This window comes from Agelaius tricolor, unplaced genomic scaffold (assembly GCF_023055355.1).
Source record: "Agelaius tricolor isolate 1412-34295 unplaced genomic scaffold, bAgeTri1.0.p SCAF_4, whole genome shotgun sequence".
Lineage (NCBI taxonomy): Eukaryota > Metazoa > Chordata > Aves > Passeriformes > Icteridae > Agelaius > Agelaius tricolor.
This window is the reverse complement of record NW_027269264.1, coordinates 48,442,809-48,459,939: the sequence shown is the minus strand read 5'-3', so window position 1 is coordinate 48,459,939 and position 17,131 is coordinate 48,442,809. Positions and strand designations below refer to the sequence as shown.

General features: G+C 45.5%; 2 protein-coding genes across 3 annotated transcripts; one reads left to right on the top strand and one right to left on the bottom strand.

The window, feature by feature from the left end:
- The first annotated feature begins 73 nt into the window (after positions 1–73).
- On the top strand, positions 74–14,481 carry ARHGEF39 (Rho guanine nucleotide exchange factor 39). 2 transcript variants are annotated; one of them, XM_071425600.1, is made up of 10 exons: positions 74–92; positions 2,673–2,857; positions 3,779–3,873; positions 4,275–4,395; positions 5,459–5,577; positions 7,300–7,370; positions 9,145–9,273; positions 12,814–13,043; positions 13,916–14,004; positions 14,179–14,481. In XM_071425600.1, the coding sequence occupies exons 2-10, from the start codon at positions 2,711–2,713 to the stop codon at positions 14,192–14,194; spliced, it is 1,017 nt and encodes a 338-aa protein (XP_071281701.1). In that variant the 5' UTR covers positions 74–92; positions 2,673–2,710; the 3' UTR covers positions 14,195–14,481. The 2 variants fall into 2 exon arrangements, with proteins under 2 accessions (XP_071281701.1, XP_071281700.1); XM_071425599.1 differs by lacking the exons at positions 13,916–14,004; positions 14,179–14,481 and having other exon boundaries at positions 12,814–13,163.
- A 1,254-nt stretch (positions 14,482–15,735) lies between these two features.
- MRPL17 (mitochondrial ribosomal protein L17) lies at positions 15,736–16,707 on the bottom strand. Its single transcript, XM_071425601.1, has 3 exons — positions 16,475–16,707; positions 16,264–16,332; positions 15,736–16,193 (listed from the first exon to the last, which is right to left on the bottom strand). Exons 1-3 carry the CDS (start codon positions 16,646–16,648, stop codon positions 15,939–15,941), a joined length of 498 nt encoding a protein of 165 aa, XP_071281702.1. The 5' UTR covers positions 16,649–16,707; the 3' UTR covers positions 15,736–15,938.
- Between the last annotated feature and the right edge of the window lie 424 nt (positions 16,708–17,131).

The following is a 17,131-nucleotide window of genomic DNA, read 5'->3' as shown; positions in this document are numbered from 1 at the left end:
CGGCCCCGCCGCGCTCCGGCCCCGCCCCGCCCCGGGACCGCCCGCCGGGGCGGAGCCGCCGTTTGAACGCGGGGCGGCGGCGGGACCGGCAGGTAACGGGCGGCGGGGACGGCGTGGGCGGTGTGGGGCCGGGGCCATAACCATAACCATAACCATAACCATAACCGGGACCGCCACCGCCACCGGTGTTTTTGTTGTGTCCCGTCCCGATCTCCACCCGAGGAAAGGTCCTGGGTAGGATGAACCCCTGAGTAGCCCGGCCTGACTTTGGTGGTAGCCCCGCTTTAGGCACAAGGCTCAACTTGCATGACCCATAAAAATTCCTTTGGCTAAATTAGTCCCTGATTCCACCAAGTATTTCCTGAATCCATGTCGCAGTCAGAGAAGAACATTTGGTTGAAGTTTATTAAATGTTTTCTTAGTGTGCTCATGTGGTTTGGTTTTTTAATTTTTTTTTTTTTTATTACTGGAAACATTTATTTATTTAAAACATATTTCATTTGATTAAAAAAAAAGACCAAAAAAACAAAACAAAAAACCCCAAAACAAAACAGAACTCTGATAATGAGCAAAATGCTTCGGTTTTGGTGAAGAATAGCTTTCTATTCAATCCCACAAGACTTTTAATGGATTTTTTCTCATCTGCTGAAAAAATATAGTACCCTTGGTTTTGACTGATCCAAAATACACTTTTAGTACCCTGCAGCACAGGCGAATTTAAGGAAGGCTAGATGCGTGTTTTACTTCCAGTATTAACTCCTGCAGTATTTACTCCTTTAGTCCCCAGGGTGGCTGAAGAGCGGCTGTGGGCTCCAGAGTTTCTCCCTTCCCCTTTCTCTGACCTCACAGTGTGGGATGTGTGGCCATGTGTCCCTTGGAGCTGACTCACCGTGTGTTTACACTCCTGAGACACCAAAGAGAGGCTGTGCAATAAGAACAGGACATTTTTTGAGGGTACCCAAAAAATTTAGGAACGGTGAAGGGGATGCTGCTAATGGTGTACTATAGGTAGTTAACAGTAATAGAGGGTGTTCAGTGGTTTTTGAATGTGAGCTGGGGAGAAGCAAGCTGGAGTAGCTCTGCCACTTGTGGGTGAAGTATTTGCTAGCGCACCCGCAGGCTGCAGACAGCTCTCACCCTGCAGACCTCAGACAGAATATATTGTGCAATAATGGGAGTGTTAGAACTTCTTTACGTGAGCAGTAGATGGTCAAACCTGGTATAACTTGTTTGTTTTAATTATTATGTGTTAAAAGAAATTGGTCTGCAAAATGAAAGCCTTGACTGCAGTCTACCCGGGCTAGAGGTGCTCTATGAATGGCAGTGCTTTAGTCCATTCACTGGTGAGTACTTTGCAACTGCATTTGAATATAATCATGGAATGGTTTGGGTTGGAAAGGACCTTAAAACCATCTCCTTCCAGCAGCCCTGCAAAGCCCAAGGAGACCTTCCACAGACAGGGTGGTTCAGGGCCCCATCCAGCCTGGCCTTGAACACTTCTGGACTAAGGCTAAGCTTAAGGTGGTGTTCCCTGCACTGCAGTGTGCACTGTCCCTCTCCATCCACACCAGGTCTGCCCTGTTTGACCAAAATGTGGTCTTGGCTAGGTTTGTGGTTGTGCTGTGAATATGAGGGCAAGCTCTGGAGGAGCTGCTGCTAACACTGTGCATGTCCCTCAGCTTTCTGGACTTTTGGCAACTCATTAAATGAGTCCTGATACTCACTTGATGTGAAACTTTTGTTTCAGATATTGATTTACGTGTCTGAAATGTCTCTGGAAGATGGTGTTTGACAAATCTCCTTCTGTATGATTACACATCTTTCTGTATTAGTGTATCTTGTCCGTGTGGGAAACAGAACTTTTCAGAGGCAACTCAGATTCCAGCAAAACTGCAGACTTGATGCTGGGGCAAGTGTGCAACTGTCTGCACTGCCTTTTCATCAAAAGAACAGTATCTAACAATAACAATATCTAGTAATAATAGATAACAATATCTAATGTTCTGCTAAAACACGTCTCTTTCTCTGAGTGTGATAAACAATGTTTTTCTGTGCAACAAAATCATGATACTGTTGCAGGAGAGCAGAACGAATCTGGCGTGATTCACAGCAGTTGCCAGGCCTCTCTCACCTCCAGGAGCACAAAGAACAGTTAGAAAATGACAAAGCAAACCACTGGCTTCTTAGTAACCTCCATGGGAAAACAAGAAAGAGTGCTCTCTTCTCTTTCCCCGTGGTGGTATGGGGGAAGTCCTGTTACAGTGCCCCAGTGCCCCCTAAAAACAAATCTTACTGTTATTTTCTACTCCTATCCACAGTACCTCTTCCACCCACAAACTTGCTAGAGTTTAACAAGAATTTCAAGCCAAGAATGGGGAGGGCAAGGCGCAGGAAGCAGTGGTTTGCATGTGGATTGTGCACTGAGATTTGCTTGCAGATGAATCATCATATACTGCTACTGCTTTCACAGCCTGGTCTCCCTAATGGTGTTCCTGTGTTTGAGGCAGGGCCCCTGTGCCCACACGAGGGAATGCAGAAGGAAATTGTTAATAATCGTTGCTGGCAACTCACTGTCCTTATTTCCTAGGAAGGTGTTGAGTTTTTAGCTCAGAATCCTACCCTGCAACATAGGTTATTCTTTTGTTGTGTGCCCATCTTGCTTGGCTCTCCAGGGTCCTTTACCTCCCTGTGTGTGAACCCTGACTGTGCCATGAGTGCCTCATCCCTGCCACTTGTGGTCGGAGCAAACACTGTGGAAGACCAGCGGGCTCGCTGGGAGAGAAAGCGCAGCAGGACAGCCAAGGAACTGCTGGAAACAGAACACAGATACCTCGAGCAGCTGGATTTGGTGCTCACAGTGAGTATTTCTGCCCCTTCTGATACGTGGGTGCCTCCAGACAGCACATACTTATTCGTGTTGCCATGGGGAAGGGTCAAGAGCAAGACTGTGGTACCTCCCTAATGCCTGGGACACCTGCTGGGGCTGAAAGGGTTTTTTTGTTGTTTTTCTTTTACCTCCTCTGTAATATTCAATAGCTCATGGATTTGGCTTTTTGGCCTTGGTCTGTACACAGGCATAAATCCTTTAAGTTTTGATTGAGTAGGGTGCTTGCCTTAAGGTGCCTGAGATGTATAAACTGTAGGGACACAGAAAAAATTTATGAACAAGATGGTGAAAAACAGATGCATTGGAGGATACTGAAATAAACTCTTTTCAGTGCTGTGGTACTGTTCCATGTGTTTACAGTTGTGGTCAGAGCTACAAGTAAGGCTTACATCTGATGGTGCATATCTTAGGTAGAGAGTCACAATATTTGGTAACTTTCCAAACCAGAGAGTGTTCAGGCTGCAACTTCTGGCTTCTGCTGTGTGCTGCAAGTAGCCTTTGAGTGACCTCAGCAGTTAATAACCTTTGCAGCCTCCCAGTACTTGAAGGGGGCTTATAAAAAAGAGGGAGAGTAACTTTTTACACAGGCACATAGTGATAGGACAAGGAGGAATGGTTTTAAACTGGAAGACAGTAGGTTTAGATTAGATGTTACGGAGAAGATATTTACTGTGAGGGTGGTGAGGCACTGGGACAGATGGCCCAAAGAAGCTGTGGATGCCCCATCCCTGGAAGTGAGCAGCCAGTTTGGATGGGGCTTGGAAGATGTCTCTGCCAAGGGGGAGCTAGATGGTCTTAAAGATCCTTTCCAATCCAAACCATTGAGTGATTCTATGATGATTTGTGAATGCTACCTGTTTGAAATGTTTTGTTTTTTTTTTTCCTGTTTAGTACTTTGTGACCATTTTAAAGGCCAAAGGGACGCTGAAGCCAGCTGTGTTGGAAACTATATTTGGACCCCTGGAGTCCTTATATTCAGCCAGCCAGTAAGTGGACATAGGATGGAATTCCTGTAATTATATTGGGAGGACTCTATATTGATGAGAAAGTAAGATTTGTTGAAATAAGGCTAATACCTTGTAAAACAGGCATTCACTTCTTGCACTGCTAGCCTTGGTGGCACTTGGAGGTGTCCCCAGCAAACTCCTGATCTGTATCACACATCATTGGGTGCCCAATTACTGGACAGTGGTTTAAGCTCAGTAAGCCTGTTCCACAAGGTGTTCTGTGGCTTACTCTCTGGTCTCCAAGCATAAATTTGGTGTAGAACCTGGATATGGGGTGGAGAATGGTAAAGGCAGGTCAGCAATGGCAGGAATCAGAAGGAGCTGTGAAAATGCCATCAGTAATGTATCCCTCACAAGCTATCTCTTCTCCTTGTGCCCAGTGTTCTGTCACTTCACCTGGAAAAAGGGAATTTGGGACCAGGACTGGAAAATTTTTGCCAGAGTCTGGATCTTTATGGCCACTATGCTGAGAATTTGGAGCATGCAAATAAAACCTTGAAGGTAAATATGTACTTTTGTCTTCATAAGGTTTCTCTTTTTCCATTCTGTGAAACTGCCACATCTTTCCATTTGTTTTCTGTCTCTGGAGAGATCAGTTTTCTTACTTTTTCTGGCTTGATGAAATTCTGGCTTTCTTCCACAATAAAATGGTGAAAACTTCTCTACTTAGAGCTTCAAATTTCTGATGCCTTTTCAGGTGTTTGTGTATGTATGTGCATATGGTGAGCACTGCTTTCTGAAACAGTGTTCTGTATTTACTCCCACTCCTTCCTAACTGGCAAGTCTAGAGAGTTTCCAGGCTTTCACTATGATACAGTGATCTCTTTCTAGGAATTGTCAGGTCTCCTAGTCTTTCCCATTACCACCAACTGTATCCCAGTAGTGGGATTTCCTCTTCCTTCACATTTTTTTTCTATGTTGAAGACCATTTCTTCCTCCCACTTATGTCTTCAAATTCAACCTGTTTTTGAAGGGAATTAGAAATTTCTAATTTCTCCAGAATATTTATATTATATATATATATATATATATTTATTTATTTATTTATTTATTTATTCATTCATTCATTCATTCATTCATTCATTCATTCATTCCAAAGTTGTGACAGCTGTATCTGGAATTTAAACCAGATCAACTTCCAGTTTTGTCAGTGCTTGTTCCCAGATGCAGAATGTAGTAGGATGTTTCCTTCTTTGCATGCATGTATTCATGCTTTTCATTTTCCAAGAGGAAAAGCCTTTTTGGATACTTGTCTTAAGGTGACAGGAATGCAGATGTGCCTTGCTTTTTGTTGAAAGGCATGGCAAGAAGCCACAAGTCCTAACTGGGTCAACCTTCTCTTTTTCTTTAATTTCATGTATGGAGGGGAGATATCACTTCCATTACCCACTGAAATGAATGATCAGGAGAAAGGGAATGGCTTGCCCATAGCCACAAAAGAAGTTGATGCTTGTGGGCCTGGAGTCCTAAACTCTAAGCTGAAGTGTTCCAGCTTCTGGTACAGACTAGGGCACATAGTTCTTTCTGTGGTTTCAAAGCTAAATCCCTTTTTTGCTGCACACAGGAGCAAGTGAGGAAAAATAAGTCATTCCGGCGATTTAAGAAACTCCAGGAGACTCGACCTCAGTTTCAAGGGAGGCAGCTAGAGGATCTGCTTCCTTTGCCCCTGCAGAGGCTGCACCAGTAAGTAAGCAATTGTGAGTCTTCAAGGGATTAGCATAAGAAGGGGAAAAGGATTGTATCACTATCTTTGTTGCTATGAAAGGGAAAGTTGCCTACTGTGTCTAAAAATCAGAGCATAGAGACAGCAATGAAACAGATCTAAGGATGTGCCTGTAAAGTGGAATCAGTGTACATGGATGGGAGATGATGCAGGAAGGCAGTTGTGTTTAGCCCTGGCTCCTTCCTCTAGCTCTTGGGTAGAATTGGACGCTTTCTGCTGTCTCAGTAAGCTACTGAAGTTTGGCTTTGAATGAAAGCAAGCTGACTGAAATGCTGCAGAAGTGGTGGTCTCTGCCAGCAATGCTTTTGCTCCATTTTTATGCAGACTGCTGACCTGGAGCATTGTGACTATTGGAGATGGCTCTTTTTGGAGAGAAATGAGATTAATGTAGGAGAGCTTCTCTTTCCTCTCTGGTTATCAGGGCCACATGCTTTCCTCAGATATGATGCCTATCACATTTGTCTGAGTCTGGACAGATCCACTCAGGATTGCTGTATCTCCCTTTTGAGGCACCAACCCTTTCAGTCTTCAAGAAATGTTTAGACATCATCATTGGACATGTGTGATTTTTAGGGTTGTCTTAAAAATGCAGAGGCATGAATTGGACTTGATGATCCTTGTGGATGCCTTCCAGCCCAGGATATTCTATGATCATCTCCCCTTTGAAGAGGCAGACTGACTGGCTGAGGAGAATGCTGCATGCACCCATTGGCAGCCCTTTCCTGGGGAGGGTGTCTGGGTAATAATGGTGTTTTTCTGGGAACCCAGATTCTGCTGCTATAGATCCAGCAGCTGTTTTTCAACCATGATCTTATCTACACTAAAGCAAACGTGAGAGATTGAGCACCTCTTTTCTTTGAAAATAACTTGGAGAGATCATACCACAGTCTTTCATGTAACTTTATGTAATGTTTTTAATTAGCTGGGCAGAAGTAAACATTAAACTGACTGGTGGGTTTTTACTGTAATTCTTTGGATAATTGTTTTAAATTTGCAAAACAGCAGTATATTTGTTGCTGTCCAGCTATTTGGAAAAATGTGAGCTTTTTGACAGGAAGTCCATTTTTTTCATTAATCAGTTCTATCATGTTCAAATTTCTTTAAAACTCTTTTAACATATGCCCTAGCATATGACTTTATGCTAGGTCATATGAGTTCTGCCAGTTTGTGAATCTGTTAAGTTCCTTCTGTTTGACTTTACTGGGAGAAAGCATTTGTAGAGATCTTATCCTCTCCAGTAAAGACTGGAAAGGAAAAAAGAAAAAGGCAGGTCCTAGTTCTTATAGAAATGCCTTTATTTTCTTGTGTGGGCAGGAAATATGGTATGAATACTACCATTCATATACTATTAAAATAGATAGTTCAAAAAGAAATTTGTTCTTATTGAAGGCAATAACAAAACATGTGAATTCTGAGACAGCCTCATGATCTTAAGTGATTTGTTAGTCTGCTTCTGTTGGATCCCCAGGAAAAGCCAAAGGTTTGCAGATGTACAAAATACTTGGGTTATTTTAGCTGAGACATTTGATGATAAAATGAATGAATGAAGTGTGACCAAAACTGCCTGGTTAGGCTTACTGTGTCTCCTGGCTGAGTGTTGTTCACTGCACTGTTACTAACAGGAGGTGCTGCTGCTGTTCCTGGTATCTCGTTGTGAATTAAACCTGCTCTCTCCACCTCAGGTACAAGCATTTCTTCAGAGACCTGCTGGAGAACACCAGCCCAGACACTGCTGAGTACCAGAAACTTGCAAGTAAATGCTGGCACTTTGATCAATGATAATATTGATCATTGATGTTGCTGAGAATATCTTGACTCCCACCTACTGCCTGGCTCCAAAGGAAAAAAAATCTTGCTCTCTCTCTGGGGTTCTAGTGGATTATTATTTTCTTTCTCCATCTTGATCAAGATGTCCGTGAGAACATGTTAGGAATAAAAATATGGAGTAACTGCCTGTGAAAATGGCCTAATATTTAGTTTGGAGAAATGGCAGCTGTTTTTTTTAAACTCTGCTGCTTGTGAGGTACTGGAACAGGTAACTCAAGGAATTTGCTAATGCCCCATTCCTGGAAGAGTTCAAGGCCAGGCTGGATATGGTCCTGATCAATGTGATGTATTTGAAGGTCCCTGCCCATGGCAAGTGGGTAAAAACAAGATGATCTTTAAGGTACCTTCCAACCCAAACCATTCTCTGACTCTCTTGGTCACATGCTTCAATTTTCTAGGATAATTCGTGACCTTCATGCTACATCCAGTCACTAGAGGTGTCTCCCAGGGCTCAGTATCAGGGTCAGTTCTGTTTAATATCTTTATTGATGATCTGGGTGAGGGAATTGAGAGCACCCTCAGCCAGTTTGCAGATGGCACCAAGCTGGGTGTGAGTGCTGATCTGCTGGAGGGCAGGGGGGCTCTGCAGAGGGATCTGCACAGGCTGGATCCATGGGCCAGGGCCAATTGTGTGAGGTTCAACCAGGCCAAGTGCTGGGTCCTGTCCCAGGGTCACAACAACCCCCTGCAGCTCCAGGCTGGGACAGTGGCTGGAAAGCTGCCCAGTGGGAAAGGCCCTGGGGGTGCTGGTCAGCAGTGGCTGAACATGAGCCAGGGTGTGCCCAGGTGGCCAAGAGGGCCAAGGACATCCTGAATGTATCAGCAATGGTGTGGCCAGCAGGACCAGGGCAGTGACTGCCCCTCTGTGCTGGGCAGTGCTGAGGCCACACTGCAAGTGCTGTGTCCAGCTTTGAGCCCTTCACTGCAGGAGAGACACTGAGGTGCTTGAGTGAGTCCAGAGAAGGGCAGTGGAGCTGGAGAAGGGTCTGGAGCACAAGTCCCATGAAGTGTGGCTGAGGGAGATGTGGGTGTTTAGTCTGGAGAAAAGGGGTGACCTGATCACTCTCTACAAGTACCTGAAAGAAGGTTGTGGCCAGCTGGGGATTGGCCTCTTCTCCCAGGTAACAAGTAACAGGAGGAGAGGAAATGGCCTCAAGCTGTGCTAGGGGAAGTTCAGAATGGACATTGGGAGGCATTTCTTCATGGAAGGGGTTGCTAAACACTAGAATGGACTGCTCAGGGAAGTGGTAGAGTCACCATCCCTGAAAATGTTCAAGAAATGTCACTCAGTGCCATGTCTACTTGACAAGTAGGTATTCAGTCCTAGGTTAACTCAGTTATCTCAGTAGTCTTTTCCCATCTAAATGATTCTGTGGTTTTTACAAGCAGTTAACACCTCTTGTAGGGCATTTTCCTGTTTTTGCTTCGAAATCCAGGAAATTAGTCCTCTCTCTGATGTTTCATTGGCAATTGTTTTCAAGAATTGCAGAATTGTTAGCTGGAATGAGGCCTCTGGAGGTGATCTAGTCCAATCTTTCAGAAATTTCTGAATAAAGCTGTTGTTGATACTTGGTTTAAAACTTTTCTTCTTAATTTAATGCTGTTTTTTCTTAGCAAGATGTATAAATACCCATTGATGTGAAAGATGTGAAATAGGCATTCATTTGTGATAACTTCAAAATATGCTGCTATAATTTCAGAGACTATGAAATCTGTTTGTGAGGTATCTCACTGGGTCCAAGACATCTTTGATAAGAGAGAGAACTCCTTGCAGCTACTTCGGGTTCAGAAGTTGCTCAAAGGACAAAAGACTCAGGTTTTGACTGCAGGTGGGTCTTATTGACAACTCTGTTTTTCTTCTGCCATGCTCAGATATTTGTATGTATGTTCTCCTTCATCTCTGACTCAACTCACATTAACCAGTTTTCCCCTTCTGCCCAAATTCCAGAGATAGGTGATAAAGGAGTATGACTACTAATTCAAGCACTCTTTTTTTTTAATTAAGAATTTTTGAGTAAGGATAAGCAACAGTTTAATTGCCTGACATTCAGATAGGAGAAGCTGATGACATGTGGTTAGAAAATTAGGAGCCCAAGAAGATCAGGAGTGTAAGTCCTGGGTGGGAATGAAAGAGAGACACTAAATTCTTTTGGCTGAGTGTAAGCAGTGGCATTATACCTACTCCACTGCAGGAATCACAGGTTCCTGAGTGTCCAGGGCACAAGAACTGTGGTGTTGTTCACATTAAGCAACAAGATTATTGGCATTCTGCTCTCACCCTTCATATGAAGAATTTTATCTACATGGTTAAACTGAGCCAGAAATCACTGTATTTGTGTTGGTTGTTGATATAGTTAAAGCCACAGTCACTGGCATGTAAGAACATTTCAATGGATAGGTCTCTTCTGTGACTGGGAGCTATCCATGCCCAGACCACCCTTTGAGCTGTGTAGGAAATATTGTGAGAACTGTGCCCAGTCTGAGCAATTATGAGATGGTCATTTGGGGTTTCACCTGTAGCTTTACTCAACTCAGCTATTTCAGAGGTTATCCAGGCACAGTGCTGCAGCTGCAGAGGAGTGTTAAAGTCACTGTGTGTGAAGGTCTTTAATGCAAGAACCTCCAGGTACTTGTGAATGTGGTTGTAATTAACATGTGTGGATTTTGGATGAAAAAATCTTTCCCCACTGGGATGGGGAAAAACCCAGACAAAGCTTGTGGGCTGAGATAGAGTTTAACAAGTAAAGCATAAGCTGTTCATGCATGCAAAACCATTCAAGGAATTCATCCACCATCTGCCATGGGCAGGCAGGTGTTCAGGTATTCCAAGGAAAGGGCTCTGACCTGGGCCCTACCATACATTGTAGTTACCTGGAAAGACAAGAGCCAGCACATTAAAACTCCCCCCTTTCCTTCTTCTTTCCCCAGCATAACAGGCTGAACATGATGCCATATGACATAGAATGTCCCTTGGGGGATTTCGGATCAGCTCTCCCAGCTGTGACCCTTCCCACATTCATGTGCACACCCAACCTCCTCACTTGCGGCTTGAGCAGCAGAAAAGACCTTGACACTGAGTAGTGCCTACACAGAAATAAACAAAAGATCCCTGTGGTGTTAATGGTGGTTTCAGTGCAAATCCAAACCAGCCACTATGGGAAAAGATAACTCTATCCCAACCAAACCAGCATAGGTAGAACAAAGGTTACTTATCAGAGGTTATTCTCAAAGATTCTCAGGCAATGGGCAAATTAATTTACAATTCTCTTTCCTGTCCTTAGAATATTTTGGTGCTGCCAGGTGAAAGGGAGCTAACACAGGAATGCTCTGCTTATACTGAACAGAAGCATGTGTGGGGGTGCCTGGGCACACTTGGGTAGTGTGTAAGTAAAAAGGTAAATCAGTTATCCTGATTAATGTTAGAACTAATAAGATTACGCCATGAAAACAAACAAAGAAACTCCCCAAAACAGTATAACTAGACCAGAGATGGCCATTGTTTCAGTGTTTGGTCCACTGATTATTTTGGTCTCTGAAAATTCTGAGATGTAGTAGGATGAGTGTTGAGGGTCAGTAAAGGCATTTCCATTATCTAGGACAGAGAATTCTTGTAGTCATGTTTTCCATTGGTTGGAGTTACATAGTTAGCATTGGATATGAGAAGCACAAATGTAAGAGTCAGCTGGGGCTTGCTGGTTTTGGGCCAGCTTTCCAGAAACAAAATAGCTTTTGCAGGACAGTTAAGATTGTCCTATTGCCAGGCAGGAAGGAACATGAGAGAAAACAAAATGCTGTGGGTTCAGAACAAAGGGGGAGTGTTGGAGATGGGTATCTCTCATTTTCCAGTGTCTCTGAGATATCCTGCTACCACTAAAGAGACCCTGCTTTTCTTGCTGCCTTCCACATTCAGGACAAATACTGTATCAGCCAGAACTGCCTCCTTAACTGAGCACATTGTTCTGTTATCCAGAGCTTCCCCTGGGATATTTTCTTGCCCTTCTTTCACAACAACTTCCTGGAACTTGTACACCTGGGAATCCTGGACATGGATCTATATTCCAAGACTTCCAGTACAGTCTGGGCAGATTGTATGCCTGTGAATCTGATCACAGCATAGCCTGAGGGAAACAGCTCCCATCCCAGCCCCATGCTTCTGACACCTTCCTCCCATTAGTTTTTTTTAAACCTGGATTTATTCCTCACCCTTCTCTTCCTCAGTTTCTTATTAAGGTAAGAGGAGTGGTTCCAGTGGAATAAGCTAAGCAGGAATTCACTCGCTTCTTTGTTTTGTGACTGTAGCATTCTAATAAGACACAATCCACAATGAAATCCACTGTATTTTTATTCTAAAAGGTATTTATAGCTCATGCAGAAGCTAGGGCATGAAAGAGTGGCTGAAATTCCCTGGCAGATGTTTCCTAAACAAGATCAGGTGGCAATACCTTGTTATGGATTTACAGTTTTATGAATGATCTTCCTGGCAGGTGTCCTCATAATTCCCATGAGTTGATGGCTATCTTCCACAATAATCTTAGTAAGAAGTCCTACTTTATTTTATTTATTTCATTATTATTATTTTTAAATTGCTGCTTACAGCTAGGTTTATCAAATTGTTTTGATTATTTCCCTCCTGCTTTCTTTTGCTCTTGTTTTATCACAATTAATTTCATAGGTGGATGACACTGGGCTCTGTTTTGCAAGAGAGGTGAATAAGGTTGCCTATTCAGATCTTCCTCATTTTCTATCTCCTTTCATGCCTTCTCTTTAGAACAGTAATCTGCAATTGGTATTTTCTTGCTACTGTCTGTATATAGTTAGAAGATCTGTGAAATATGGTTTTGTTTTGTTTTGTTTTGGGGAGGTTTTTTGAGCTTATTTATTTTATTACCACACACAAAACAAGGAAAATATGATAAGTTTTCAAACCTGAAGCTACTTTCTGTTATATCACTAATGACAAACAAGTGGGCAAAACAGTTTGAGATAGTTCATGTTGTGTTTTCTGAAGGCTTATGTTAATTTAAAGGTATGCATACCGTTCTCAAACTGTGTTTTTGTTCTGATCACTTTAAACAGACTTGCATATGATAATATACTCTTAGTTAAAATAGTAGATTTATAACAACTTCAGCTGCTCTTCATATACTAAACGTTTTGGGCTGGTTTCTGCTTCTGCACGGGTGCTATGGGCGCTGGTGGGCCGGACCCAGCTGACATCCAGTGCCTTCTAGTGGCTGGAATTGATGTAGAACACGGCAGCCTACAAGGGTGGCTCACCCCATGTTCCCGTTTGTCTCATTACATCCCTTACCTTTTACTCCTGCCTGCCCTCCCTCAGCTCTCACAGCTGCCTCTGTTTCCATGCCCAGGGCGCTGGTATATCCGGGAAGGCTGGCTTTTGGTGGTGCCTGCAAAGGGAGAAGAACTGAAGCGCAGGATGTTCTTCCTGTTCTCTGATATCCTCATTGCAGCGAAGCCCTGCCACCCGCTGCACCTGCTCAACTCCAGCAAACTGTCCTGCCAGGCTGTCTACCCGCTCCACCAGTGCTCAGTGGATAAAGTGTTTGGCCACTCGTGGAGCCAAGGAGGGCTCCTCAGTGTAAGTCTTCCCACCTGTGGCAGGCAGAAGTGCCAGTGGAGTCAGCCCTGTAAGCAGGTCTCCAGCTGTCTCAGCAGCAGAGGGACCGAGATGATGACAGTGGTGACAGAAATGCAGTGAGCAAGTCTGAGTTAGGACAACCCTTTCCTTCTTGAGTGATGCAGGTACTTCTCCTTTTGTGGAGTGGAGCCTCCTGCACACTCTGGGGTTACAGGCTGCTGGTTGCTTATCTTAGCTCAGGTGAGGAGGCTCCACCAGGACTCTGACATGCCCTCATCAGAGCCACAGGTCTGGGGGACAGCCACACACTCACGTGACAATAAATTACAGATTACAGACTGAACACATGGAAAAACAGAGAATGAAAAAGATGTGGATGTTATTGAAACAGATGTGCATCCAACTCCCTGAGGGCTGCAGATTCCTTGACAGGGACCTGTCTTCTCTCTGCAACCCCCCTCTGCAGGGGTTTCAAAGTCAGCTCTTCCAAGGTTGCACCTGGGGCTGTGTTAGCTCTTTTCTTGTGAATTATGACAAAGAACTTTTTGAGCAAGCTGTGAGCTGTAGATGATGGCAGTGGAAGGACCCCTAGGGACATGGAATATGGTAGAAAACTGGATGAGCTGCTGAGAATAATTGCTCACCTCCAAACAGGTCAGAATGAGCTGTCAACTTTGACTGGAAACAATGGACAAGACTGGCACTTGTTCTGTACTCTGCAGTCTCTGGCTTCACTCAATATTAAGACTAGATTTTTCTGTGTGGGAAGAAAGAGGGTAAAAATTAGCATGCAGGGACTGAATTCAGTGGTGATGATTTTACTGCAGCTGCTGCCTTGGCAAGGAATGCCAAAAATTCTGCTTGTTTTTCAGCTTTCCTTTCCACACAAGACACTGCTGTTGATGTCCAGCAACCAACAAGAGATCAATGACTGGTACCGGAGTCTCACAGCTGCGGTCAGGTAGGCATCCAGGCTCCAGAGGTGGAGGAGGACAGGACATAGAAGTGACCTCTGGACCTGTGTGTGGTTATAAGGGCGATGGAGCAGCCTGATCCTGGCAGCCAGGACACAAAGGAATAATGAGGACAGATTTCCCACATTAACTGTGAATTTCCCCTTTGTTTTCCTCTGCAGGCAGCTGAAAGCCTGACCCAGCTGAGTACAAGACAGACTGGCAGGACAACTACCCTCATGGCAGAAGCTTCCACAACCTTATAAAAATGTTCAGGGACATATAGTAGCACTGGATTGAGGACTACGCACTGTGTTTGTGAGATGATGAATGCTTTGTTAGCTGCCCTAATGCTCATACAGATACTGCAAAAAAAGCATTTGTGCACAAAAAAATCCCACTTATCAAGGATTTTCCCCAATTTAGCTTAGAAGCTTCTAGCTTTTTTGCACTTTAGTAAACTCAAGATAACTTAAGGTCAAGCAGATGGGAGTGTGACTTGTTTTCCCTCATTTTTTTAAAGGAACTTTTGTATTTTGTTAAAGCCTCAGCATAGACTTTTAATAATGTGGAAGTTGTGCAGCAGTTTGGTTCAGAAAACATCTATTTGAATACAGTCAACTGCAAAGAGAACAATTTCAAGGTTATTAGAAACAAAAAGATTGAAGTCTGTCTGACTGACCTTGTAGCAGTTCGACTGTTTTTTCCTCTTCCTTAAGCAGTACCACCCATCCTTAATTTCTCACTGGCGTTTATTAAAACAGAACTGGTACTGTGTGAGGTAAGTGTCTCAAAGAGAGAATATATAATGGGGGTTCTTTGTCTTTCCATACAATTAGCTTGCTACACAGGGCCACTTGTTTAAATCTCTTAAATTTGTGAAACTTGGGAGGAAGAAATGCAACAAAGTTTAGGAAGCCACACTGGTTCCACTGTGTTTTGCCAAGAAAGGTTGGGCCAGGTGTTCTTGAAGTCCTTTCCAACTGGGTATTCTATCCTGTGATTTTACATTTGGGTTTTGTTTTGGGGTTTTTTTCAATTCAAAGTTACAGCTAGGACTTTCAAGAACTAGCTGGGCCTGAAATTAAAGACAAAGCTAACAAATTAACATTCTTATTGCTCAATAGTTGTATCATTCTCAAGAAGTTCTGCTACTGCCCCTTTTTGTTCCAATAGAGTAATAGAGATGTCTTGCAATCCTGCCTCTGAAGCTGGGGTGGTCTGTCAAGCTCTTGCTGGATTACTATGACTCATGACTATGTTACCACCTTATAGGACAAGTTTCTTTTGGTTTCTCTTTATAGTACTCAGCTCAGTGTTACCATCCTATTTACATTCAGTGCTTCTTAAACAGCAAAAGTATCTTATTTCTCACCAAACTTCCCACCCTGAAATGCTGAACACTGGCTCCTAGAACACACTGTTAGCAAATCCATTTTTCTGGAATAAGCTATTAACTTACAAGCACAGGAGTTATGCTGAGTCAGGGGAGGTTTATGTAGGACATTACAAAGAATTTCTTCACAAAAGGGGTGAATAGACACGAAGGAGCTGCCCAGGATGTGATGGAGACACAGTTCCAATCACACCTGGAGATGTTAAAATTAAGACTGGATACAGCACTTAGTGCCATAGTCTGGCTGACACGGTGGTGTTTGGTCATAGGCTGGATCTGATAACTTCAGAGGTCTTTTCTGCCCTAAATGATTCTCCGAACACAACTCAAATACAAGCAAACCGACTTTCTGAACAAAGTTTATTTACATAGAAAATACCGATCATCACAGCTCCTAGCTTTATTTCCTTCTCTTGCTGAGTGTCATCTTCAAACTATCGGGAGGAAGTGGTGAAACTCAGCAGCCCTCTCCATGGCAACTTCCATCACCCTCCATCCCTCCTGCCTGCCTCACACACCATCCCTTCCCTGGGCCACGGGGGTGCCCTAGACGGGGGTGCCGCGGGCCCGCTGCGCGTCCTGCCGGTACCCCTTGAGCAGCTGGTTCAGCAGGGTCCTGTCGGAGTCGCGGCGCGGGCGGACGAGCGGCGGCAGCGGGTTCCCCTTCAGCTCGATCACCGCCATCTTAGCGCGGTCCAGCCCGTCCCGGTTGGGGATCTGCAGCAGCCGCGTGTAGCTGCCAGCGTGCGGCTGGAAGCGGGGCGCCAGCACCTTGAACAGCTTGTGGACGAGGTCCTTCTCCTGCGGGGCGGCACGCTCAGCCCCGGCTCCGCGGCGGGCCGGGACCGATGCGGGGCTGGGGGGTACTTACGGTCAGCCAGAAATCCGCCATGCGCATGGCGCGCTCGTCTTTGTCCCCCCGCTTGGCGTAGTCGATGAGCTGCGGGGGGGAAGGAGGCGGCGGGTCAGGAGAGAGGCGGCGGGTGAGGAAGGAGGCGGTGGGTCAGAAGAGAGGCGGTGGGTCAGGGTGCCTCGGCCGCCCGCCACCCCCCGGCCCGGCCCGGCGCGGTGCCGCCGCTCACCCGCTCGGCGTAGCCGCGCATCTCGTCGGCCCGCGCCCAGGGCGTCTCGATGCGCTCATAGCGCACCAGCGCTGTCACCAGGTTCCGCAGCAGGTCCAGGCGCGACCGCGGGCTGAGCCCGAGCCGCCGGTAGACGCGGCCATGCGAGATGGCGGCCGCCACCGACAGCCGCATCCCGCCGACCGACCGAGCGCCCGGCCTCCGCCGCCGCCTCCCGGCAGCGCCCGGGCGCCGCGCAGCCCGCTGGGAGCTGTAGTCACAGCCGCAGTCCCGCCGTCCCGGAACGGGTCAGGCTGGAGAGGCTCCACGGCGGGACAGCTGACCCAGCCTGCCTGCTCGAACAGGGTCATCCTGGAGCACACGGCACAAGAACGCGTTCATGCAGTTCTTGAGTGTCTCGGATAAGGGAGACTCCGCTGCCTCTCCGGGAAATCTGTTCCAGTGCTCGGTCACCCGAACGAGTAAAGTTCTTCCTCCTGCTGAAGTGGGACTTCCTGTGCACCGGTTGCGGCTCGTTGTCCCGTGTCCTACCGCTCAGCACCACCGAGCAGTGCCTGATCCATCCCCTGACCCCTCCCTGCAGACACTGACAGACATGGATAAGGTCCCCTCTCAGTCTCCTTTGGAGGATGAACACCACCAACTCCTGCAGCCTTT